Below are 26,130 nucleotides of genomic sequence, written 5' to 3' on the forward strand. Positions count from 1 at the left end.
ATATTTATTTAGTGTACGTATTTTCATTTGCATATTTCATGCACTGTATATTCATATTTTAACATTTTATGAAATAACATCATTCAAATTAGAACAGTTTTATTTAAGTAAATTCCATATTTAACTCAACGCACGTGAAATTACACATTAAAAAGTTTGGGAGGAGGAGAAGGGATCACAGCACCCAAGTTTTACACCACCCTTGAGCAACTCTCGTGTCACCCCCTGGGGGTCCTGCCTCACTGTTTCATCACTACCATATAAGAAGCAAGAACCCCAGGCAGAAAGCCAAAACTAGACTTTTTGGCCTTTGGCACTGATCTGAAATGAGAATTAATGACTGCAGTCTCTTATTAGCTGAAAGATCAGATAAACAAATGTTGAAAAAGCTATAAAAGCACTGATTGCAGCACTGTGAGGCATGTCTGCCCATTCAGGAAAACATGGAGAAGATGCTGGCTGAGTGCTCTCCACAGGATAACTGAGAACACTTAATTTACAACAGAATTCTGGTATAACAGATAATTTTACTCTCTGTAACAATAGTTGTGCTGATATCATGCAATGTAGGTAAATGTACTATAATAAAAGTATCTGGAATGTATTGTGTGAAGCTCTATGTCCCACATGTACTGTATTGTACTGGAAATGCAACCAAATACTGAAATATATGTGAATATCCTGCATGAAAAGTAAATTTCCTCAGCAAATACAATGTGAGATATTATGCTCATGTATGACAAATGTTCGGTAAGTTGATATTCCTTACTACTGAGGCATATTACTAGTACCATAAGCTTTATAAATATAGAATTTGTTCCCTATAAGTGATAATATATATTATATGCCTAGATTATGTTACAAAAGATGTTTCTCATAAAATGAAATGGCTATAGAAGCAATATCCCTAGAACGTCTATGAATATGAGAATGTGCTTACACAAAAATAATTTTGCGATATGATCCTCTGCTGGGGATCTAGAACTGCACAGTGGATCATTTTTCTTAATATACAAAAGTGATGAAAGCCAGTGTGGTATAGTGGTTTGAGCATTAGCCTATGACCCTGGAGACCAGGGCTTGATTCCCTGCTCAGCCATGGAAACCCACTGGGTAATTTTGGGTGAGTCATATATTCTCAGACCCAGAAAACCCCACAATAGGTTCACCTTAGGGCTGCCATAAATTGGATACAACCCACCACCACCACAAAAAAGACAAAGCCACATAATTTTTTTCTATCACATACATTTCCTGAAAGTCCAAAGGTCAAGAAATTTGCAAAAGGAATGTTCCTACTGATCTATTTACTACATAATACTGTTTAGTTCCAGGGGAGGTTAGGTAACCAAAATGCTGAACTCTAAAGAACTCTAGCTAAATAAGATTGACAAACATAACACAAAGAACCTTCAATGCCTCCATTAAGAGACAGAAAAGGGGAGAAACCATATCCGTTTCAATAGCACAGCTTTGAACACAACTTTGCTTGAGGCAATTATTATTATTATTATTATTATTATTATTATTATTATTTCCCTGCTTTTCCCTACACATCGAGGCGGGGTTACAACCCAATAAAAACATACAAATACAATCAATAAAAAGGAGTACAGTGCGCCCTTGCCTTACACGGGGATCTGTTTTGGACCCCTCCACATAAGGCAAATCGCGCTTATGCTTGAGCCCCATTGAAAATAATGGGGCTCGTGTATGACGCATGGCGCGGTGCACATGCCATTTCTCTCCTGTCATGTGGCTTTCAGCATAAGCTGAAAGCCATGCAAAAGGCACCCACGAATGACGCAGACGCATTGTATAGCCAATACAATATTTCATATCAACAATAATAATATCAATTGAAAGCTAGTTTATCAGGGTACTTGGAGGACTGCCTCTCCCCATACAATCCGCCCTGCACACTCAGAACATCTGGAACGAAACTGTTAGAGCTCCCTAAGTCACATTTTGTGAGGACCTCACAGAGGGCTTTTGCCATCGTCACACCCTCCCTTTGGAACAGGCTCCCTGTAGAGCTCTGCTCCTTCGCGTCGTTAGTTTCTTTTAAAAAGAATTTAAAAACGTATTTATTTTGGCTAGCTTACCCACCTTAGATAATTATTCTTTTTCTCTGCCCCTTTGTTTATGACCTCGGACTATTGTAATTTGACCTTCCCATCTCCTGCCCCTGATATATGTAATTGTACTGATTCCTGTTCCTTTGTAGGGATGTTTTTAACTCTGTATTGTGATGTTTTTAATCTTTTGTAAGCCGCCTTGATCATATTTATGGAAAGGTGGGATATAAAAAAAATTTAAAAAATTATTATTATTATTATCATCATTGTGCAACAGTTTCATAACAATAGAATTACACAGAATTGTCAAGGATTGATGGGTGGATATCCTAAACAAGATCAGGTGGATCTTGTTTAGGATATCCACCCATCAATCCTTGACGATGATTCTGTGTAATTCTACTGCTATAAAACTGAGCCCATTTCACTCAGTGTACATGTGCACAGAAACTATGGCCAACAGCAGTTTGTTGTCACCGGTAGCTTCCTATGTAAAAATCCAAGCTTCCTATGTAAAAATAAAGATGCAATTATCTAGTTGTGTCCTACTGTAGGGGGTGGTGTTCATCTCCGTTACTAAGCCAAGGGAGCCAGTGTTATCAAAGACGACTCCATGGTCATATGGGCAGCATGACTAAATGCCAAGAAGCACAGAACGCTGTTACCTTCCCATCAAGGTGGTACCTATTTATTTACTTGCACTTTTACATGCTTTCAAACTGCTAGGTTGGCGGAAGCTACCTCTAGCGCTGGGAGCTTACTTTGTAATGCAGTGCTTGAGTCTCAAACTGCCGACCTTGCGAGTCAGTATCTTAACTGCTGAGCCATGGCATCCCTGAGCTTCCAATATAGAAGTTTATCACATGAGAGGAATTTCTCTTAATTTCGAATGAGAAGAAAGTTGGGCCAGAATGCATTGACGTGAATTCGCTAGTTCGGTGAATTTACGTGAATTCGAATTGCGTTCCAACTGACTTCTCATTGCCGGAAAATAGCTTGCCATTGCTTGAAATTGCATGTGATCACCTCTCACGCAATAACATGAAACCCCATGATTGCGTTTGGACTGACTTCCCATTGCCCGAAATTGTGTGTGGTAGTCTATCATGCAATAACGTTAAAACCCATGATTGCGTTCGGATTGCCATTGGATTATACTTCCAATTTCCCTTGTCTGATAAACTCCATAGTGAATGTCAAATCCTGAATGTATTAAAAGGGAGCATTATTTTATTAGATTTGGGTCCATTATAAGGAGAGATATAAATAATATAAAACAGGTAAATGTATATCCTACGTTTCTTCAAATAAGCTCAAGTGGTATACATAGCTCTCCTCCTTCTCACATGATTATCACCACAAACCTGTAAAGTAGTTCAAGTTGGGAATTCATGATGGGCCAAAGCAAATAACCAAGTTGGGTATTATGAATTGAAATTGGGACCTTCATTTTTGCCTTGTAGCGTTTAATTCTATTCATGTATTGCCTCAGTTCTGTGAGATCAGAATTCATAGCACAGCCTGGAAAGACAAACATTTCTGTAGGACTGGTTCCTCCTGCATCAGTCAACATGCTTATGAGGGCATAGCTAAAGTTGTTTCTGGGAGGAAATATTGCAAGGAGGAGACCAGGTTCTCCCCTTCTTCTTCTTCTTGTAATGAAATAATTTACTGCCAGCCATGTACACTTGGCTGCACATTAAAGAGAGAAGCCAGATGAAAAAAACACATTAGCCCCAACATTTTACAAGAATGTAAGGCAATTATCATAAGAAATGGATGTGATAAAAACACTTTGGCCTCACTTCAGCATCTAAATAATTCCCAAGCCATTCAGTCTGTGCCAACCAGAAGAGACCATACTAGTCTAGGTAGATCAGCAGTCTGACTTAAGATATCCCCACCTTACTTGAGTCCCGATTTTCCTCTGAGGAAACATACCAGCTACAAAACATATGCCAGTGTAGACACATCAGATATATGCAACCCATAAGCAGAGACTAGACTTTTGGTCTCTGTGCCACTGTCAATCTGAGGAATTTCAGGACTAATTCATATGTATAGTAACTGATAATACTCCCCATTTGCATCACACTCTTTCAGACTGTAGACGGAAACTGAGATGGAACGACCCCAAACATTAAAAAATAGCACATATTTCACCTCATTTTAGTTTCCTATGGCCCAAATCAGACAGGCCAAATAAAACAGCTTCTGGCTGTTTCAGAGGTGGGATGTGCAGATGATCCCCCCTCCCCGGAGCAGCCAGAAGCTGGACAAAAAAGGAACATTGAAAAAGCGCTCCTTGCTGGTGGCCCATTTAGGACCACAGCAGCGGCCAGCTCTGGGACTGCAGTGTTCAGTTGCCATGGCCCAGGGACGATCTGAGGTTGATTGGGGCTGGAGCTGTCAGAGGCTGCTCCAAGCTGCTGGTATATTTCGCCCCTCTGTGGGATATTTTTATTTTCCAAATATTCAACATTTACCCACAGTTTGAAGTGATACTGCTCAGTTATCTAAACAATACTATATGTGTTACTTTTAAATTTTTCATTGTATTTTATTTTTGTTGTATGCCTTTAAGTCGTTTCTGACTTGTGGCAACCCTTAGGCAAACCCATCATGGGTCTTTCTTGGCAATTTTCTTCAGAGGAGGTTTGCCATTGCCATCTTGAGGCTGAGAGAGTGTGTCTTGGCCCACGGTCATTCAGTCAGGTTACAAGGCTGAGCCAGGATTCAAACCCTGCTTCTCCAGCACTCAAACCACATTTTATTTAATGGTTTATCTCTGTTCTATGAACTGCCTAGAGCTCTGACTACTAGCTATATAAAAATGTAAAAAAAGAACAATTGATCTACAACTGGAAAGATAATGGAGGGCTACCTTGCTAGTTTGTGTTCAGGATAAAACTTTCTCAGCTATATGTTGGTCAGAAGGTAGTATCTGTGTCTTCAAAGTAATTCAGTATTTCTTATTTTCATAAATGATCTAGTTGCCTTCTTTCCTTTTCCTCCAAAGGGCTTGCTGGCCCAGTGGGTTACAGTATTACAAGCTCCTGCTGTGTGACTCAAGCTGAAACACAGGACTAAATACACAAGCAGAAATAAGTGTTCATAAATATCTATAAACTAGACTGATTTTCCTAGTAGAGGGTAGTAATGTAGACAAATCAATGCCACAAGCACAGTGAGATATAGGAGTTTCTTCTACAGTTTATTATACACATTTACACTCCACAAGTACAAAAAATAAAAATAAAAGTGAAAATAAGAATCTGTACACTTCACATTACTGTACGTACTAGCCACCAATTTGCTAGCTAATATGAGGACACCAACAGGGCCCCGATACAGCTGCCCTACAACAGGCAGTGGAGCTACCCTCTTGTTCTTGGTTGCACATTCAAGGATGACACTCTTTCATACAGAGAGGCCAGCCTTTCCTGTCCACAGCCAGTTCCTCCTCTGCATCTAAAAGGCTCTTGCTTTTGTCTCCTGTATTAAGATGACAAACACTGGGCTATCTCCTGCCAGGTGCATCATTTTTTCATCTTCATATCTGCTTCGATGGCACAACGTCGTCCTCTAGTTCCCCCATCCTAGTTAAGTTGCAAAGAAAAAGGAGAAAGCATTGTTAATAGCAAGCCCAGTAGAAGGAAAATGTCCAAGGGGGTTGGATGCCATCTATGTTACCAGGAATGATTCCACCCACAGACTAGCAGTATCGTGTTCTTTCTTAAAATATTATGAAATTGATGGTGAGTTTTGTGTGACAACTCAAGATGGCAGGAAAGGGCAATATATCTCATAACATCTGTGAAGATTCTTGATACAGAATGTTGCTTGTTCCAAGTCATTCTTCCAGTGGGCAGAAGGGATGCTACTAACATACCTGATCAACTGTTGCTCTTTAGAGGGGCTCTCTTCCACGTGCGTGGCCCTGGCACTATCTCCCTAGCATCTCCTCACAGCGGCTGTCCACGATGGTAGGGCAATAAGAGCTTACTTCCGTCTGCTCCCCTCTCAATCTGGCTGCCTTTCCTCATATGCTTCTCTGTCTCTCATAGATAAGTATTAAAGAACAATCCTCAACTGGATTTGCTTGGATGGAAAACACTTCTGAAGATCGGCAGAGTGCTTAATGCCAGACCATTGCTGCTTGTAGAATAGATAAACCACTACATTTTAGTCTTCTTATGTACACCCCCCTAGGACTATCACAGTTTGAAGAGAATTTGGGGGTCGGAAAGGGAGGTCAAAATGCAAGCACAAACTGTTGTGAACTGTGTGTAAGAAACATCAGCTCATATCTTATTTTTTAAAATAAAAATATTTATATCCCATCTATACAGGAACAGCTCATACATGATTTGATTTCTCTTTATAAGAGGTGAAACAAAAAGTACCCTTTACTGAGACACCTCTTGTTAATAATTTCTCTGTGAATCTTACCAGCAATGCTTGGAAAAATTACTTTTTGGAGTTCAAGTCCTGTGTTGGCTGGGAGAGTGTAAGACATAGGCCTGTTACAGACTGCCAAAATAAAGCTGCTTCGGGTCTCTTTGAGGTATGCTATTTAAATGATGCATGGGTCCTAAGAGTCCGGAGGTCGCGCAAAAGCCACACTCCATTCCTAAGCACTGGAGTGCAGCTTTGGTGCAGCTTTTGGATTCTTAGGATGCATGCATCATTTAAATAGCATACGTCCAAAGAGACCCGAAGCAGCTTTATTTTGGCAGTCTGTAACAGGCCAAAGTTCAAAAAAGTAACTTTTCCAAGAGCTGCTGAGTCCCATTTTATAAACATGACTGGAGGCTCTTCTGCAGGCTATGCATTTTAGGCTCATGCCACTATCATCAAAGAAATCAATACTTAATCCAGAAAGAAGGAATGACAGAGCTGTCCAGATTGTGTTGCTAAAGTTCTCAGAAATGATGTACAGATTTAAAGAAAACCCCAGCCACAACCATAAATCTATTACTGAAGAATAGGCATGACAAGAAATGGTGCAGGATGTGACTCCTCCATGAGAAAGGACTACTTCAAAGGAAATTTACAAGGCTCCATCTTCAAGAAAAAAAATGGGAAGAGTAACTTTAAGAAACCCATCTCCACTGGTGTGTTATACAAGCTTTTCTACAGAAGACTTCAAATTGATACAGCTCAGGAAAGTTTAAGTAGTAGCAGTTGGAGGCAAGTTTTCTTGCCTTCTGAGATTTTACCTAATGGATTTTCTTTATGTGTATAGTGTTTGTTGTGGGCAAAATCCAACACTGTGTAAGCAGACCTCTTTTCAAGTAAAAGGACCTTATCTTCCTGTCCTACTGCCATAAACCTTTCTCTGGAGCAAATTTTGAGAGTACACAGAAGAGGACAGGTGAAAACACCCCCTTCCCTGTTCAGCTCATAAAAACAGTTCTATCAGCAGAAGGACTTCCAGTGATTCAACCCTATGCTCACACTGTATTGTATTTGTGGCCACAGATGATTTACATAACTTTAAAACAGACACTGAAGGCAATGAAATACAGTAGTTTAAAAAAATTTCTACAACTTGGCTCAGTCATTAATCAAAAGGGTAGCTGCAGTAAAGAAATCTGAGGACTACGCCTTTGAAGGAGATCTATGCAGGAACTAAATAAGATTCTCAAACTTCAAGATATAACAATAGCAATAGCACTTTATACTTCTATACTGCTTTATACTGAATTAAGCACTCTATAAGTGGTTTGCAATGTGTAAGCCAACTGCCTCCAACAAGCTGGGTACTCATTTTACCAACCTATGAAAGGATGGAAGGCTGAATCAACCTGGAGCCCTGTGGGACTGAACTCATAATGTTGGGGCAACAGTCCCAGCATTTAACTACTGTGCCACCAGGGCTCCTATATATCACTGAATGCCAAAGTCAGGTTTGTCCATGCCATCGTATGTCCAGTTTCCATGTATGGTTGTGAAAGCTGAACAGTGAAGAAAGATGATAGAACGAAAATCAACTCATTTGAAATGGGGTACTGGAGAAGAGTTCTACAGATACTGTGGACTGCCAAAAAGACAAACGGGCCCTACAGCAAATCAATCATGAACTCTCTCTAAAAGCCAAGATGACTGAAATGAGACTGTCATACTTTGGACTTATCATGAGAAGACATGACTCACTAAAAAGATAACAATGTTTGGCAAGGCAGAAGGCTGCAGGAAAAGAGTAAAACTGCACTACAGGTTGATAGACTCAATCAAGGAAGCCATAGCCCTGAGTTTGCTAGATCAGAGCAAAGCTATTGATAAAACGGTGACTTTGAGGTCTTTAATTCATAAGGTTGCTATAAGTCCAATTTGACTTGATGGCAGTTAGTAAAGAACAAATTGCATTTTTTAATATTTTATTTTAATTGAAATATTCTCCATGAATGACACGTTTTTAAAATGTATGTTATAAATAATGCATCCTGGAAAGATAAGCAAGAATGTGTGCAGCTTGTGTCCTCTCAGCCCAAGATGACATGGCTAAATGTGTACTATATGTATGAAGCACAACATGGCCACTGACCATGCAGGTTGGGGATTCTGAGAGCTGCAGTCCAAAAAAGTTGTTTTTCAAAGCTATGACCATATATATGCTTACCCAATTCAAAGAGACGCTGAATTTATATATATATATGTGTGTGTGTGTGTGTGTGTGTGTGTGTGTGTGTGTAGAAAACAAAATATAAATGTTATGAAAGAAATAAAAGATGTGAAGAGAGTGAATTTTCCAGCAATACAAAAATAAAACAATACAATGGAGCACAACAAAGTAGACACTTTTCTTATATGTTTCTTTGACCTTGAACTACATTCCTATGAAAACACAAATCCAGTATGGCCTCTGAGACTAACTGGGAAGAAAAAGACACAATCCGCTTATCTGATACATGGAGTGAGGCCCCTGTATTAGAGAGATCTATTAAAAGGGGGCAAGAGGGACACACAAGTAGTTAATGCTGTACAAAAAAGAACTATTAAGTACTTACGAAGAGAGAAAGGAGAAATGCAGGGGAGCCCATAGGGACGCTGTCCTGTTAAATGAGAAATGAAGCTAGCGTATTGATTTATCAGAAACACACATAAACAATCTGTTATCTATCCTAGTCAACATCCAGATCTCAATCTCACCCCCTCTAAGGGGCTGTTCTTCACCACAGATACATTGAAGCACTACAAAAGCTATCACATTCTAGAGGACACTAACTTGTCTGCAGAAAAAGCTGCGTGATAATGAGAGTGCAATTCTATGTACACTTTCCTTAGAGTAAGCCTCAGGAAATGCAATGGGATCGGTTATGAATCAATGTGCTTAGAATTACTCAGTGAGTTCTTTTCAGCCATGCTCTGGAAACTCCTAGTGTCAAGTAGCTCCCAGTCCATGATACCATTAGGTGTCATGTATAAATACAGTCTTACAATCTAAACACCAAAGAACATGTACCAGTTGGGCTTAGCACTTGTAAGTGAAGTCCTCTGGTTTCTTGTTTGCAGAAGATAATATTCTCTCCTTTTATCTAGCTTTAATCACCAGCCTTCTTTCCTCAGCCATAAGCAACAACTGATTTCAAGAATCAAACTAATTCTTAATCCTGCTAGATACTAAGGGCTAAAGGTAAGAGACTACAGCAGCCATTTTTATTACCAATTCAACCAAAAGGTATGTATTATTTGACTTCAAAATACAATGTCTAGATGAAAGACTCTAAAAAGACTGTAAACCTCCACAGATGGATGCATACCCTTGATGCCTTGAGCCATCTCCCTCAAACAAAACATTCACTAGCATTTTAGTCCCACCTTCTCTGAAGCATCTTGTTTCCGTGTGGAATCCCGTCCACGTAGGCTTTTTGCACTGATACCAGATTCAGATGTTTGCATGATCAACTGTGTGGCTAGAAATTGCTGTAAGAGACCACATAAAAGCTATTAGGAATCTCAACATGAACACCAACACAAGAGATGGAACAACACAAGAGAGACAACTTTGGGTACTGGCTTGATTGTATGTCTACATTCCTTCTACTTGACCTTGGAAACCACCCAGTACAATTGTCCAGACATCACATCCAGCACATTAGCTAATTTCTCTGTAGACAAACCAATAAGAGATGTAAGATGCAAGCTAGAGACTGTTTCCCATAAGTACTTAAAACCTTCTATGCCAATTCAGGAGGCATACAGTTTCACTGAAGACTTTAGACTATGCCAGTACCTGGATCTGCTCCAAGACATCTCGCTGCATTTCCACAGCCATGTGGTACACATCATGGTCTGAGCTGTTGTACATGACAGCATTCTGGAACATCAGCATGATATCTCGCTGGAATTCTGCTGTGGTCCGGATCAGTCCATTCTCAATATTTTTTTTAATAGTTGATAAGTCCATTGGTCTGAAAATAAAACATCAAGCAGGTTTTGTCAGTATCTAAGGCATGTATTTATTAACACCAAATGAAATGCAAATTAGCATGACCATTTTTAAAAACCTGCTGTTCTATACTCTTTCAGCTTTGTCTTATGTGAACTTACTAGTGAAAGGGTCCTGCCAGGCACAGATTAGCAATATTTGCCTCTGTCTACAAGCAGACTGGGTATTAGTGTTGATCTGTGACAAATACCAATACAAAGTTGGTTACTAACCTCTGTACAATACTGTGGTAACCTGGAGCAATATCATCAGTGACAGGCTGCAAAAAGACATTGGCATACCTGAAAAAGGAAAAGTGCATCAGAGACCTCTCATAAATGACTGGGCTATGGAAAACTTGAGTCAAACTGAGCCAGTCAGCTAACACAACTTCCACCGTCAAAACCATGGAACATGTACTGAGCATTGTTCCTACTCTGATTTGCTCAGCATGCTAAGCAGATTCTAGAATCTACTAAAAATCTATGTCCTTTGATGAACAGGAAACTGCACTTCTGTCTCCTTTGTGTATTTCTGTACCAGTGCTGCCAAACTGTTAAAGCATGGTTCTCACTCTTTTTACCCTTATGACCCTGTTTACATCTACCTGCAGATGTAGCATACCCACAACATAATATATGAATAAAAGTTTTGTTTATTTAATGTGCATATTTTCATTTGTACATTCATGTGTACTCACATTTTATAAGGAAATAACATCCAAATTGTAACAGCATTGTTTAAATGAATTCAATACTTAAAATGTGTCAGTTTTATACATTAAGGCGGGATACAGACCGCCATAAAGTACGTCTTCTATACGTACTAGGGTTAGGAAGGTGCGGTGCTTCCGCACCCCCCTAACCCTAGTACGTATAGAATACGTACAACATGGCGGCGCCCCTTCCACATGGGCGCCGCCATGTTTACGTATCGGACGCTGAGCGTCCGTACGTGTCGCGGCGCCTATGACGTCGCGAGTCCGCGCCAGGCGCCTCGCGACGTCATAAAGGCGCCGCAAAAAGAAGCTCCGAAATGGAGCTTCTTTTTTGCTCCGCGCGGGAGCCGCGCGGTTTGGCTGCTGCGGCTCCCTCGCGGAGCAAATGGCGCCGGCGGGAGACCGCCGCAAAGCGGCGGTCTGTATCCCGCCATTGTCTCATACGCAGCTTCACTCACAAAAGCGAGTGCTCACAGACATGTACACACTCACTTAAGCGCTTTCATTCTTTCTTTCTTTCACTCACACACATACTCATTTACTCTCTCATATACACACAGTCACACAGAAACATTCATTCTCTTCTGTACATACACATAAGTAAATATGTGAGTATGTAAAAAGAGATGAAGAGTGTGACTGAGTGAGAGAGACATAATTTGTGTGGGAAACTGTGTGACTGAACGTATCTGAGGGAGAGAGTCAGTAAAAAAGCATTTACTGAGTGTGTGAGAGAAACAGTGTGTAATAGAAAGTCACTCACACTCTGAGAGAGTTACTGAGGATGTGTAGAGGCTGCAGCAATGTCTCATCCAGAGGACTGGGGCAGTGATGGGATAGGTGGGGGAAGAAGCGGTGGCTCGGGATGGCCCGTCCAGAGGACACAATCCAGTGAGCTCCAAACATCCTCTTCCCCTCCAGCACAGATAAAATTTGGTAAGAGGAGGAGAAAGGAGAGAAAACAAGGCCTCTAAGGCGGGTTACACACTGCCATTTAGTACGCGTTCCGCGCCTCCTAGGGTTAGGAAGGGGCCTGCTAGGGTTAGGAAGGTACTCACTTTCCTAACCACCCCTCTCCCTAGGACGCACGGAGCTCGTACTAAATGGCAGCGCCCGTCCACATGGGCGCTGCCATATTTATGTCTTGGACGCACAGCGTCCAGACGTGGCACGGCGGAAGTGACGCCGCGAGTGCGTGCCTCGCGGTGCCACTTCCGGGGACCAAAAAGGAGCGCCATTTCAGCACTCCTTTTTAGCTGCGCCGGGAAGCCTCACGGTCTGGCCGCTGGGGCTTCTCGGCGTAGCTAATGGAGCCGGCGCCAGACCGCCCGCTTTTGGGCGGTCTGTAACGTGCCTCAGTCTCACATCCCTCTTTAGCAACTCTTGCACTCTCCCTGGGAGTCCGGCCCCACTATTTGGGAACCACTGTGGTAATACAAATACATGTTTTGCTTCTTTCAATACAAATGCACACTGGACACAAGCCTCAGTGCTGGTGGTATTTACCTGTGGTTAGCAGCTGCTCTCCAAACCAACATAATAGCCTTTTTCCAAATCTTCTGGGCCTGAATGGCTTCCTGATCCTCACTGCAAACAGAGCTAGAGAATGAGAGGGCAAGGTAGAGAGAGAGAGAAAAGAGAGAAAGAAAGACAGGTGTCAAAAAGGGATACATAAAGGCTTCTAAAATTTTTAAAAAATGAAAGATATAGTCAAGCAAGTAACATAAACCCTCAACTCATATCTTCACCTCCTTCACATTTCTCCAAGTTTGGGGGGTGGGGGGAATAGCTGTTCTCCTTGCAGCTGGAGTCTAACCACGAGGGTGCACTACACAGCAAACAAGCAGTTCAAAATCCTTTAAGATTATGTGGGTTTCAGCAAATTCACACTACTAACACTACACAATGAGGGACACAGTGAGTCTGAACCCACAGGAAGCTGGCAGCATGCTCTTGGTTATCTACTCAGTAGCTGGAGGTTCCCCAATACTCACAACTGTGAGGAGGCAGGGCTGCTGGGGATGGAATCAGCCAGCGTGTGAGACTGCAAAGGTGCATTATGGATACTGAAGCCATCATCGCTCTCACTCACAGGAGGCTCATTGTCCATCTCTGAGAGATACTCCTCACCCTGATCTTCCTCTTTGGGCTCCTCCAAACTGGCAGCCTCGCTGGCACCATCCTCCTCATCCTCTTCACCCTGAGCAGCCCGAGATACAGGATTAAAAGTCTAGCCAATCATCTGTACAGCCAAGATGCAGCTGCCAATAACAGCATCAGCACCAGCCTCCAAAGCTGACAGCAAAGGGGAAAGCATAAGCAGCATGCACAAACATCTGCCAACAATGCTGTAACATGCCTGGGGAAAGACACCTCCTGGCCATTTCCCCACCTGACACTGTCCTGCCTGGTGAGAATTTTCAGATGAGACTGTTCCTGTGTCCAACATTTTACTATTCTCTGAAGTCCATCTGGTGGATGTGGAAGACAGGGCCTTCTTTGTAGTGATACTTCAAATGGAAGACACATATGGTCTCCTCACTCTTCATTTTGAGGGATGATAAATGCCATTCTTCCCCATCAGGCTTTTCATTACTACTAAATGGTTACTTTTTAAAAAACTTTTTAAGATTCAACAATAACAAGCAAATCAATACCTTTCCATCAACCCCCCCAAACTGATACAGTCATAACATTATCAAATACTGTCATGTACATTCATTTTCAATTACCTATAAATATGTATCGCTAACCTAATCACTATAAATATATCCATCCTGTCTGTCTATTATTACTTGCTCTATTTCTATAACATATTAATATTTTAAACAAAAATCCAGTTGATTAGTTAAAGGTCCATCTTCAAAGCTCAATTCTGGAAAATACATTTACTGAGGAAAATGAGGGATTGTGTTATAAAGAACTGTTGGCAATCCTCGCAGGAACTGAGTTTACCAGAACTTGAAAAATACCCAAGTACTTTAATTTCAAAGGTATCTTAATAGAATATGGTCAGTTGCACTTGCAAAAAAATTAACCAGCTGTTTCTGTATAATTTTAACAATTGTAGAACTAATTGGTTTTGCCCATTTCTTTTTAAACATGTTCAATTTTTTAATGCTATGTTGCTTTTTTTTAACCAAACCACAATGCACTTTATAGTCAAGTAACATAGACCTACAATGAAGATCTACAACGGATGCCTAATAACATAGAACAAAAATGGAATAATGCAGAGCTACAAGAAGTATAGCAGAAAAAGGTAAATTGAGCTTTTCCTTCTTGTCTCTGATTCCGGGACACTTCATATGTATTGGGAAAGCACTCAGCTCCAATTGTGGCTTCCTTTGTCTGTGGACTCTGATGCAAAAAGCTAACAGCTTCTTACTTCCTGCGTGTATTATGTCAAGCAATATAAAATTAAATCACATACCTTTAATTGGTTCTCAAACAGAGCTTGGGCTTCTTCCTTCATTGATTCTAGGAAATAAAAACAAAACAAGAAAAACCTCTAAGGCCATTCTGCAGCACCTGTGTCATTCTCAGTCACTATTCAAACTGATTCCACTTTCCCACTAACCAAGTACTACAGTTACCTGAAAGTTCATATTTGTGATGAAGGTCTGCCTGTGAGGAGTCTTCACTTGCACTTGGAGCATGTGGAGAAGAAGTCTCATCATCAGCAGGGAGCTAGAATGAAAAGCAACACACACACACACACACATACACAATATGAGTAACAGGACCAAGTTCCTCCACAACTCACCATAAAGTCACCAAATGCAATTTGGATTGTAACAGCCAAACGATGCAACACCACAGCAATATACACACGAAAGCACTGCACATTTAACACAGGAAAAGAACTGTGTGTCTCTTGTAGTAGGATTGCAAGGAAAAGGTAGTACTGAGTACAACATTCAACTTGCAGAGAACACTAGATTTCATTTTTTTTAAAAGGAGGTGGCACAACAAGTTTCAAAATTGTAAGCATGTAGACTATGTGTGTAGCAACAATTGGTGGGATTGACAGCTGAATGACATTTCCAAGGGGTCAGGACAAGGCTTCAGAAAAAATCTACTTCTTTTCACTCAGAAAAGAAACATCAGGAAGAAACTCTTCTAGAACATGGCCACACAGCCCAAAAAACTCACAAAAAATGTAAATAAACTTTGCAAGGTAAGAGATTATCTAATTAATTCAAATTGCATACATTTACATGAGCTAGATTTTTCTCAATGTAGAATTTGGAAGCGCCTTGGTGGAAACCAAGGATGAACAACTATGGGAGGCTAAGGGCTGCATAATCCCCCCTAAAAGATCCTGTAGCAAAATCTACTCCAGGAGACCTTCTCACATATCCCACTGCAAAAAAACAAAATGTCTGCCACCAAATGTCCCATAACACCTTCTAGGTAGAGATTGCCTGTGTGCATTAAGTGGGATCCTTTAAGTGTAGCCCGTGAGACTCCCTGAGAAGCCCCCTCAGAGAACCTAGACCCCCCTCCATTTTTTTTATAAAAAAATCAGGCGATTTTGAGGTTATTTTTTGCCCTCAACACCCTTGCTCCATCTGCCAAAACTATCTAAAAAGGCAACAGTTTGTTCCCCTATTTCACTTTGCCCACCTCTGGTGTAGAACTTTGGTCTTTTAGTAGAGAATAAATAGTCCAAAATTTGGCCAAAAATTAAAACTGCACTTTACACAGATGCTAAAAATAGCTTCAAATCACAGGTCTCTCTTGTCACCCTCTTCTCATTGTCCAACTGCTTCCCTCACTCATATTGTACCCTGCCCTAGCAAGGTTTACCTCTGTCTTCACTGTACCATGATCCATTTCATCCTTTGATGCTTCCATCTCCATTTCAGAGCCCTCTAGACCAGCAACCGCAGTCTCTTCATCTGAGATTTGTCCCCTCAACTCAGAGGCTTCACTTGATCTGGCTGCAGAAGCTTCCTCAGAGCTCAAATGAATGTGCCCCTGCTCAGTAGGCTCATTTTTTATTTCCACTCCCAGATCCCCTATGCTCATCAGGTCTCGGATGCCTTTGGCCTCTGGTTCCTCACAGTCTGGTCTCTCCTGCTTTACCGTCACAGGCATCGGGGGGATCTGGCTCTGTTTCTCATGTTCAGGTTGGAGTGGATGCTCCCAGGGTCCAGTCAGTGACTGAGGATCCTCAATCTCTTCACAGAAAGACAAAGCTGCCTCAACTGCTGCTACATCCAGGACTTCAGGATGGTCATCCACCTTTATCAACAATGGCACAGAGAACAAAAAGAAATCATGAGAAATGAGAGATGAAAGGCCTTTTCCTACACACAACAGCAGAGGATGGATAATTACATTTTTCATTCTCATTACAGTCAGCCCTCCATATCTGCAGATTTGTCATCAGCGGATACAAACATCTGTGATGGCGAGCCCGCATTGAGGCAGGCAGTGGAGGAGGAGGAAGAGATGGAGGAAGAGAAAGAGGAGAAAGAGGCCCAGGAGGAGGAGGTGGAGGCAGGTGAGGAGGAAGAGGTGGAGGAGAAGAAGGGAGAGGTGGAAGGATAAGAGGCGGAGGAAGCAGAGGCGTAGGAGGCAGAGGTGGTTGAAGTGGTAGCCTGAGGTTGGTGCCAGGATCTTGCTGGCTAGCTTGGGGGCAGACTTCTTCCCCCTTCCGCCCTTGGCCTGCCATTTAGATAAAGTTCCATTGTTCCCAATGGCGATGTGGCCATACTGCCATTGGGGACAATGCAAACAGCTTCATTTACATACCACTTCATACTGAACTAACAGTGTCTAAGCAGTTTACAACTGTAAGCTAATTGCCCCCAATAATCTGGGTACTCATTTTAGCGACCTCGGAAGGACGCAAGCCTGAGTCAAGCTTGAGCCCTTTCACTGGAATTGAACTCGCAACCTTATGGTTTTGAGTGAGTGGCTGCAGTACAGGCATTTAACCACTGTGCCACCAGGGCTCCTCAGACTCGAGCTTGCACAGATTTTGGTATCCATGGGGGGGGGGGGGGGGGTTCTGGAATGGATCCCCTGCAGATACTGAGGGCTGACTGTATGGTTGCCCCTCCGTTTTCACTGACTTCAAACCCGCGTCCTTTGCCCATTTGCGGGCAGCAAACAGAGGGGGACAAAATAGGGGCATGCGCCACCATTTAAGCCAATCAGGCTTCAATATTGGTGATTTTCTGTTTTCGCAAGGGGATCCGGAATGGATTCCCTGCAAAAACGAAGGGGCTACTGTATTTCCCAAAGCAAGGAAACCTTCCACTGGACTAACAGAAATAGCACACTTTTGAGGACTTGACGAAGAATGTAATAAATATACAGTTGCCCCTCCATATTCGCTAGGGTTAGGGGAACAAGACCCCCGTGAATATGGAAAAACCGCAAATAACAAAAACACTGTTTTTACCTGAGAGGACACCTCTCTAGGAATCTCTAGGTCCTCCAGTGCAACTATGTGGTCAATGTCCAACATACACTGACCATAGAATGGCACTGGAGTAGCTACAAATGGTCTTTCAGTGCAACTGTTAAAGTTGACCACAAAGTTGCACTGGAGGACCTAGAGAGTCCTAGAGAGAACATATTAATGAAATCCGTGAATAATCAAATCCGCAAATATGGAGGGATGACTGTAAGGTGCTGTCACGTTATGTACAAATATCCAGGTCTGTTAAGAACTGGCAATTTTATTCTGTACAGAGGATTACGTTATGGCCTTGGCTTTCAGAAACAAAGACAAGTGTACCCTGCTTCTTTAGAAACCCTCTTCTCAGGATACTCTGTAGCCATCATTCATCCAGCTCCAACACTCCTGTCTACGCCACAAATCTAACCACAAGGTCAAACCATGACATGTTATTTAGGAGAAACAAATAACAATCAAATGTCACTAGTTTTCCCAACATTGTTACAACTCAAGAGTTCTAATTATAGAGGAGTGTGTATTAAAGGACTATGTATTGTATAAATACAACATAAACAAATATAGAAATGAATTGTATAAATACACACACATACATATATATAAATAGAAAAAGTAAAAAACACTATGGCAAGACATCATTTGAGTGAAATCTCTCATTACTTATTTAAACCCATGGTATTGCAATGGCTGAACGCAACACCTGAAACCAACATTCCAGTCTAAAACATACCTGAAAACAAAATTTGTGTCTCAGTCATTGAAATCTGGCCTAAACGTGAAGTTCTTGCAATGCTTTCAAGAGAAGCTTAAGCTTTTTTTGTCAAGGAGAAGGATGTTCCATTAACTTGGGCACAGGAGTGAAGAACACTTCTCTCCACACCTCTGTTATGTGAACAGTCAGAGAAAAGGAAAACAAAGAAATCCACTTGCTCCGAAGTTACACATAATTGCTTGCCAAGTTGAATATACCCCTAAACCCTCTGGAAAAAGCAACAAAAAGGCAATGCTCTGCATTGAAGAAGCATCCCAAGAACTTTCCCAGCTCCTCATAATGCCCATGTCAGGAAGATATAAGGCCACTGGGCTCAGAAAAGCCTTGCATATGTTTTGGATCCTTGTGTTAGAGCAATTTTGGTAACTGTTAATAGATTTGAAAGGTTAAGTATCGGCAATCTTGATACAGGGTGAGGAACTAAGCAGGATAAAATGCCCCCAAAATTGCAGGAAGAAATGACTGGCCATTAGCGCATTTACCTTGTCTTCAATGATGGCTATGATGTCCCCAACTGTCTCAAAGTCCAGTTCTTCCCCCGTGTAGGAAGGCTCTTCCCCTGTATAGGAAACTGCAACATCCATCTTCTCAGCTAGATCCAGGTCTTCCTTTCCATCCATGCTGTGGTCTTTGGAGGTACCTACAGCACCAGATGCCCCAGAGCCCAGACAGTCTTTCTTGATGGAATCAATGATCATGGAAATTTCACTGCTATCCATTGACACTGTCACAGTGTGAGGATCAGGAACTGGCTCCATGGAAACACAGGTGCTGGGTTGATTCACTGGGGAGGAGTGACAAGACAAGTAAAAGTCTGGCAGCTGGGCCAACAAGCATGGGTCAGATCATGAAATCAAAAAGCATTCCATAGCTCCCAGTAAAGATATGTACAGGCTGGTTCTCTCTTCTGACATTCCTGCGCTGGCTAGAGAAAAACAGGCGTCATCTCTTCATATCCCTGTCTAGCCTTAACCTGAACCTGTCTCTTTTTAACTCCACCCACCTTCCTCCCTCTGCTCCTGAGCTGTGGCTTGAACAAAAAAAGACTCCTCTGACAACCCCAGATTGGTCATTTGCTCCCCAACAGCATGATGTGCTTGACCGCCTGAAGATCAGCCATCCTGCTCTGGATCTGAGATGCTCACAGCTGCATTCATAGAGACCTTTTGTACAACCTAATGGTGAAGCTCTTTTGTAAAGTACTGAGTGACATATGAGTCTAAGGACGCACCTGTTGCTACACTTTCTGGAGTTGCAGCAGGTGGCACAGCAGCTGGTGCTTGTAGCGTAGGGACCATGACTAGAGTTGCCTGAGACACGGACTCTACAGGGGGAGGCAGGAGTTTGGCTGGAGGTTCACTGGCAACAGCAGAAAAGGAAGCAAGCGATGTGGTGAATTGTGTTGGACCAGCTTCTAAAAGGCGGGAAAGAGTAGGAGCACCTAACAAAGTATGAAGAAGGGAAAGGCTCATTAGCCAAGAAGCAACAGCTACAGATGGCTACTAAGCAAGCAATCCTAGGGCTCCTTCCACCACAACCAAGGCTATATGCAGTCAGTTATAAAACCTGGTACAGACAGCTTTCCTTGGGGTAATTCCCTAGCAAAGCCCAGGAACACATACAAGCAAGGCCACAGTGTGCTTTTAAATGATGGCTGACATTAAAGTAAAACAAAAAATAAAAGCCTGAAGTTTGCACCAAAGAAATCCAAACCTGGGATAAAAATAACAACATTTTTACACACCAGACATATTTTGGATATTTGCATTGTTTTCTCTGAATCTATAAAACTAAATTCAAATTTCAACTTTTGGAGACTTGTGGAATTCACAATATTCTGCTACACAGCTGATTCAGAAGAAGGAAAGAGAAGAGTAGACCAAGGGTGAGGAGGGCTGGCCCAATGGATAGCAGATTGCTAGGAATGCTGGGGCTTCTGCTGGTTCCCAAGCCTCTTGCCAACATGGGTCATGTTTTCCTACACCACTTATAGTTGAGAATCATCTGTTTAACTTTAAAAAGATATCTGGGATGTCAAATTTTGCATCACAGTCAGGATCTCATGCTTCTTTGTGTATGACCAGAAGTAGTCTGATGCAAAAGGCAAGAATGCATGTACACCATTATGAAAATGCCCAAATTTTACCCAAGTGGTTTTCCATGTCTATATAAAATACAAAGATTTTTCTCCCCATCCATCATCCCTGGGATATTTGAGCTTTCTTCAGGTATTACATAGATTCAGTTTATTTCCATTGTTTCAAGTGGCCAGAAACTTGCTTTAGAAAAACAAAAATTTAAACTGCATTCTCAATGTGAATAGTATGCATTTTTATGTCTGTGTAATGCAGCTATAAAATCAGATAGACCTTCCCATTAAACATATTAAATGTAGAAGAAAAAGAAAAGCCACCAAAGGATCTTGTTCAGAGGCTTATCAGATATGTCTTAAGAAGATATCTGAATACAGACAAAATTGCAGAAAAGCAAGCATTAGTAATTCCACAAAGACTTGAAACAAAAAAGTGATGAACAAAAGAGGGAAAAACATATGACTTAACTAGAAAATATTTACAGAAAAATAAAAAAGAATGAGAGATAACTTACAACTGAAAATAAGATGAAGAATAAAACTTGGTGAAAAAGATTAAAATATACATTAAGTGTTAATTATAACGAAAACTATTATAAAATATATCTTCGATGGTACCATATACCCGTTAAATTGTCAAAAATGTTTTAAAAGGTTAAAAAGACATGTTAGAAAACTGGCACTCTTTATCATATGTGGTGGGGATGTGAGGTGGCAAGGAAATATTGGAATAACATATACAAATTATACTGCAAGAAAAAATAGAAAAAGATCCAAAAATGTATTTGTTAAATATAATTTCATATGAAAAATTGGAACAAAAATATGGGAAAATGTTGTTCTATATGATTACGGCTGGGAGAATGATTTGTTCTCAAAAATGGAAGGGGAAACTATTACCAAACAATTGGTTGATGAAATTATATGACATTATAGAAATACTGTATTTTCTGGCATATAAGACTACCTTTTAACCCAGGAAAATCTTCTCAAAAGTTGGGGGTCATCTTATACGCTGGGTGTCATCTTATAGGGTGGATGCTGAAACTTCTGAGCAGGACTGGAGAATCTGTGGTCGCCGCATATGGTGGGGGGAGATCAACAATGGCCGTGGCTGCATCCCCACCTTATGCAGCAACCGTATGAAAGCAGCAAGGCGCTGTACAAGTACAGTAGAAGAAAAGCCACTCACCAGGATTTGTGGAAAGAAGTGACTTAATGCGGTTCCGATGACGAGGTGAGGGGACGCCTCACCAGGAAGGTGTAAGTGAAGGGCGGAGCAAGCTGCAGGCGTGGGGGGTGCCCGGGGTATGGAAAAAAGAGCCGTGTTTGCACTACTGCTCTGATTGTCTTGGAGACAGGGAGGGCTGGGAAGGCAGGGAGAGCTGACCAATCCAAGCAGGTTTTGTATACAACAAGTTTTTCTGCTAGGTACCTGCATGCCATAAGCATTTGAATTAAAATTACTATATTGAAATCAAATCTGATGTTTTTTTAATTTTTATTTGGTGTGCATTGGAAGCAGGGTAGTATATCCCAAACTCTATATTTTACCTGGAAACGTTGGGGGTCGTCTTATACGCCCAGTCATCTTATACGCCGAAAAATACAGGCAGATAAACTGACGCATTTAATTAAAAAGAAGCCTATGAGTAAATTTGATAAACAATGGCATCCCCTGATAACATTCCTAAAAACAAGGTGGGGAGATGACTACGATTGGACTGGAGTAAACAAAATGATAAAAATCAATATAAAATAATGAAACTAAAATAGATGGAACTTTTTTGAAGTATCATTATATTTAGCTTATCTGAAAACACTTTTTTTTAGTCACTATCTAGTGATCAAAATGTAATGCATATTAACAGGAAAAAACTCAAGAGAAACAAGGCAGGAAAAGATATATTATTGAATTGTACATATAGTTTTAAATTTTTGTATATAATCTGTTTTTCTTTTATTGTTTTGTTTTAAAGACTTTTTTAAAATAAATCAATAAATATTTTTTAAAAAAAGAAATAAAATGAGATGAAGAATAAGGAGAAACCAAGAAAAGGAATGAAGTTCTTGACATGAGGCAAAACATACAAAGGCCTAATTACAACCTTTACTAACTGTATCTGGTCCACTAAGTTCTTTGCTTTTAATGAATTATTTTTAAAAATCCTACCTGAAGCAGCAGGGGATGCAGGAACAGTAGAAGCTGACTGTATCTCTCCACCATGCAAAACTGGAATAACACCTCCAACATCTAGGAGGATACCAGAGCTGCTTGTGTGACCAGAAACAACCGACATATCACTCTCACCCACCTGCAAAAGGACATGCAGACTAAAAACCAATGTGCAACAAGGTCACATTTCTCTACTCAGTTGCAATACTTTGCATTCAAGAAACCTGTCCCTGGCTCTTGTTGTCGTTTGGCTGACATACTCCCGCCCTCTGGCTGTTACTTCAGAGTAGTCATAAAATATACTAGCACCACAGATGGAGATCCTCAAGTACAGAAACACAGAATATAAAACCCCAGAAAAATCCCCAGAACTCCCATTCCCATCCATATGAACAGTACACTGTACCTCTCAGTCATGATTTAGAAACTTAGGTTGGCTTGACTAAGTTTAATAAAATGCCAGGCAAGACAACTTGGCTTTAAACTGGATGGAGACTTTTCACGGATGTAATTAGAAACAGGAACAACTACATATGTGTAAACCGCAAAAGGTCAGAAAAGAGGAGAGCAGAGGCAAATAAGTAAAATGTGTATCTTGAAACAAACACTAGATATATTCTATTTATTAACAGTAAAAACATTCCCACACAGGAACATTTCACACCCCCGCAAGGGGGGATAGTCAATGGCTCATATTTTTCTTCTTCTCCCAAATTGGTATCTCATTCCAAATAAGTGGAATGAAAGATGACAGAGCTTTGTTGACCTTACAGAGATCCTATCAGGTAAGCAATGTGATTATTATATTAAGGCATCCAAACATGCTAGAATAGTATTGAGTATTATTTATTTATTGTGCAACTGAGCTGTCTATTATATCACTGTTGCACTGTTTGCCTATACACACCAGAACAGATGCAATCGTAGCATAATAGATACATAAAGTACAAAGAGCTTTCACTCTATGAAACTTGGTTTTCTCTCCTCCTTTTTGTACCATCAATACTGGCCGAATGTATTTAAAACATTTCTGTCCATTTCTTCTGTATCTTGAAGTAGTTTATTACACATCTGCAGCTAGATATTTTAAGGAACTAATAGGAAGGTTGTAATTCAGTATTAGTATTTTACAGTTTGCATCTGTATTAGTATTGTATTTTTAATGATATAATCCTACTTCAATCCTTGGGAGAAAAGGGAAATATAAATAAAAATGATCATGATCATTATTATTATTATTATTTTAGTCCAAAACATTAAAAAATGGAAGCAGTCGATAGATCTGGGAACACTTGATACTGAAGCATCACTGTGTCCATCTTAAAAAGAAAAGCACTGAGAACTCAATGTTAGAAGAGGAAACAAACATAATCACGAATATTTAAACAAGCAAACAAACAAAAAATCACCAAAAGACCTATCAAGAACAATCTTCCCTTAACCAGGTGCCCTCCAGATTTGCTAGACTACAACCATCATCCTCAGCCAGCATTGACAATATGATGAGCACTGCAATACTGACACATCTAGGAAATCAGATTAGGAAAAGTAGATCAAGAACAAGTATGAGCATTTAGATTCCCAGCCAATCAGTAAATCCATTCTTTAACAGGATTACACACGATCATCAATTTTTCTAATTGTTGCACAGTGCAGTGGTTACTATAAACTAAACATTTTCTCTTGAAATTACATCTCAGCCATGAATTCACTGTGTTGCATTCAGAAGCCAATCCCTCTCTAAGAATCCCAACTATAAAGTGGCAATAAATAATACTGTTTGGATTACTAAGATGATATATGCAAAAAGCCCTTCCATGTATTTTGGAATGTGTGCTATATATGACTGCCATGTGTCATTTGGGCTCCTACATCCTCTCTAAGCTTTCTTCTTTGAAAAAAAGTTTGTGCCTTTTGTGGAAAAAGTCAGTCACAGAGATTCAGCAGGATGATTGCATATATAAAAGCAGGGAACTCCATACCAGCCTGGGGCTCGTGGGCAGGAGGCTGCCCTTCTTCAGCAGCTCTGAAAGCAGAGGAGAAGGAGGCGGAGTTGCTTTCTGTCCTAGCATCTTTTTCTGGGCTGAATCATCTGTGACTGGGGTCATGGGGGCATCCAAGGAGGTGGAGCCCATAGGGGTGTCAGGGATCCCAATGAAGGAGGCAACTGGGGTGCTGGGCAATGTCCCTGGAGTTACCTGAGAAAGAGAAAAACCACACTGTTCAAAGCCACATCCTCATCATCTTGACATGTCCCACTGACTCCTCCCACCAGGGCCAGTGACCCAGCATACCCCAAGCACCTCCTCCATCATGCTTGCTCCCCTCAAAACTTTTGTGTGTTGATCTTATTCCTATGCTAGCATTATCACCAAAATGTGTTCCATATTTTTGTCAGACAACACAAAACAAACTCTATTTTCTGCACAAGGCTGCCCAGAAATCATATGTGTTACAGAAGGCCAAAGAAAGTGTGGGGAGAGGCAGGAAGTCTTGAGAACATTGGAAATCTTACACAGCCTAACCGTTTTTCATGCTTGCTGAATCCTTACCCCGGGACTAGCTTCTTCCACACTAGCTTGAGACAAGTCCCCCAGACTGTAGTCTGCTCCTGGTGAAGTTGAGCCTGCTGGAGAGCGAACCATCATTCCTGACACTCTTCGTGATGGGTTTTTAACTGCTTGACGAGCTAGAGGAGAAAAGGCAGAATATTAAATTTAAAGAGTTTTTGTTCAGACCACTTTGCAGTTCCTGAAGTTTCTCCTGCCAAAGTCTGTAACAACTATTCCACACTATAGTTCTATGAGACAACTTGTTTACTTTATGTCTGTTGCTTTTTTCCTACCAGAGGAATATTTCTGGTATTCTGCCTTGCCTCAAAACCTGGACTAGGACTCATGCATCACAACCTGCCTTCTACTCTTGGAAACTGCTTTTCTTAAACAGAGTTGGGCAGGGCCTCTGAAGAATGTATGTAATTTTCAACTTCACATAGGAGAACCTGAGGAAAATGAAACTGAGAAATGGTTCGACATCATCATCTATACCATGCTTTCTTGCCCAAGATTGGGACTCATGGTAGCTTACAAATTAAAATAATTACAGTATAATTAAAAATGTAAACCCCAAAATCAACAATAAGCTATAATTAAACTGAACTATTGACAATATTAAAACAACTTAATACATACACATAAAATGATGAAGAGCAACTAACAACAGCTCAGCATCCTCTTAAAAGCCCTCTACTTAAAAGCCTTCATAGTTTTTTTGTGGGTTTTTCGGGCTATGTGACCATGTTCCAGGAAGGCTCACACAGTATATATACACCCAATTTTTCCAGACAAAGCATTCTCTGAAGATGCCAACCACAGATGCTGGCGAAACGTCAGAAAGAAACTCTGCTAGAACATGGCCACATAGC

At 40.9% G+C, this 26,130-nt stretch overlaps 1 protein-coding gene across 7 annotated transcripts in view; it reads right to left on the minus strand.

The window, feature by feature from the left end:
- The window catches only part of LOC149321676 (bromodomain-containing protein 8-like), a 49,827-nt gene that overhangs the window by 14,974 nt on the left and 8,723 nt on the right, over positions 1–26,130 (minus strand). For 2 of the 7 annotated variants that reach the window (XM_089526815.1, XM_089526808.1), the window contains exons 8-21: positions 25,259–25,395; positions 24,689–24,904; positions 22,704–22,845; positions 19,670–19,879; positions 18,921–19,222; positions 16,043–16,480; positions 14,827–14,920; positions 14,664–14,710; positions 13,225–13,430; positions 12,737–12,829; positions 10,746–10,814; positions 10,318–10,495; positions 9,903–10,007; positions 9,092–9,136 (exon numbers count right to left, since the gene is read on the minus strand). In XM_089526815.1, the coding sequence (XP_089382941.1) occupies positions 9,092–9,136; positions 9,903–10,007; positions 10,318–10,495; positions 10,746–10,814; positions 12,737–12,829; positions 13,225–13,430; positions 14,664–14,710; positions 14,827–14,920; positions 16,043–16,480; positions 18,921–19,222; positions 19,670–19,879; positions 22,704–22,845; positions 24,689–24,904; positions 25,259–25,395 (2,282 nt within the window). Of the gene's footprint in view, positions 1–5,273; positions 5,678–9,091; positions 9,137–9,902; positions 10,008–10,317; positions 10,496–10,745; positions 10,815–12,736; positions 12,830–13,224; positions 13,431–14,663; positions 14,711–14,826; positions 14,921–16,042; positions 16,481–18,920; positions 19,223–19,669; positions 19,880–22,703; positions 22,846–24,688; positions 24,905–25,258; positions 25,396–26,130 lie in introns of those variants that run through there. The other 5 variants (XM_089526839.1, XM_089526848.1, XM_089526852.1 and 2 more) reach the window with 5 other exon arrangements.

This window comes from Sceloporus occidentalis, unplaced genomic scaffold (genome assembly GCF_023333645.1).
Source record: "Sceloporus occidentalis isolate IW3139 unplaced genomic scaffold, rSceOcc1.0.p SCAF_1, whole genome shotgun sequence".
Classification (NCBI taxonomy): domain Eukaryota; kingdom Metazoa; phylum Chordata; class Lepidosauria; order Squamata; family Phrynosomatidae; genus Sceloporus; species Sceloporus occidentalis.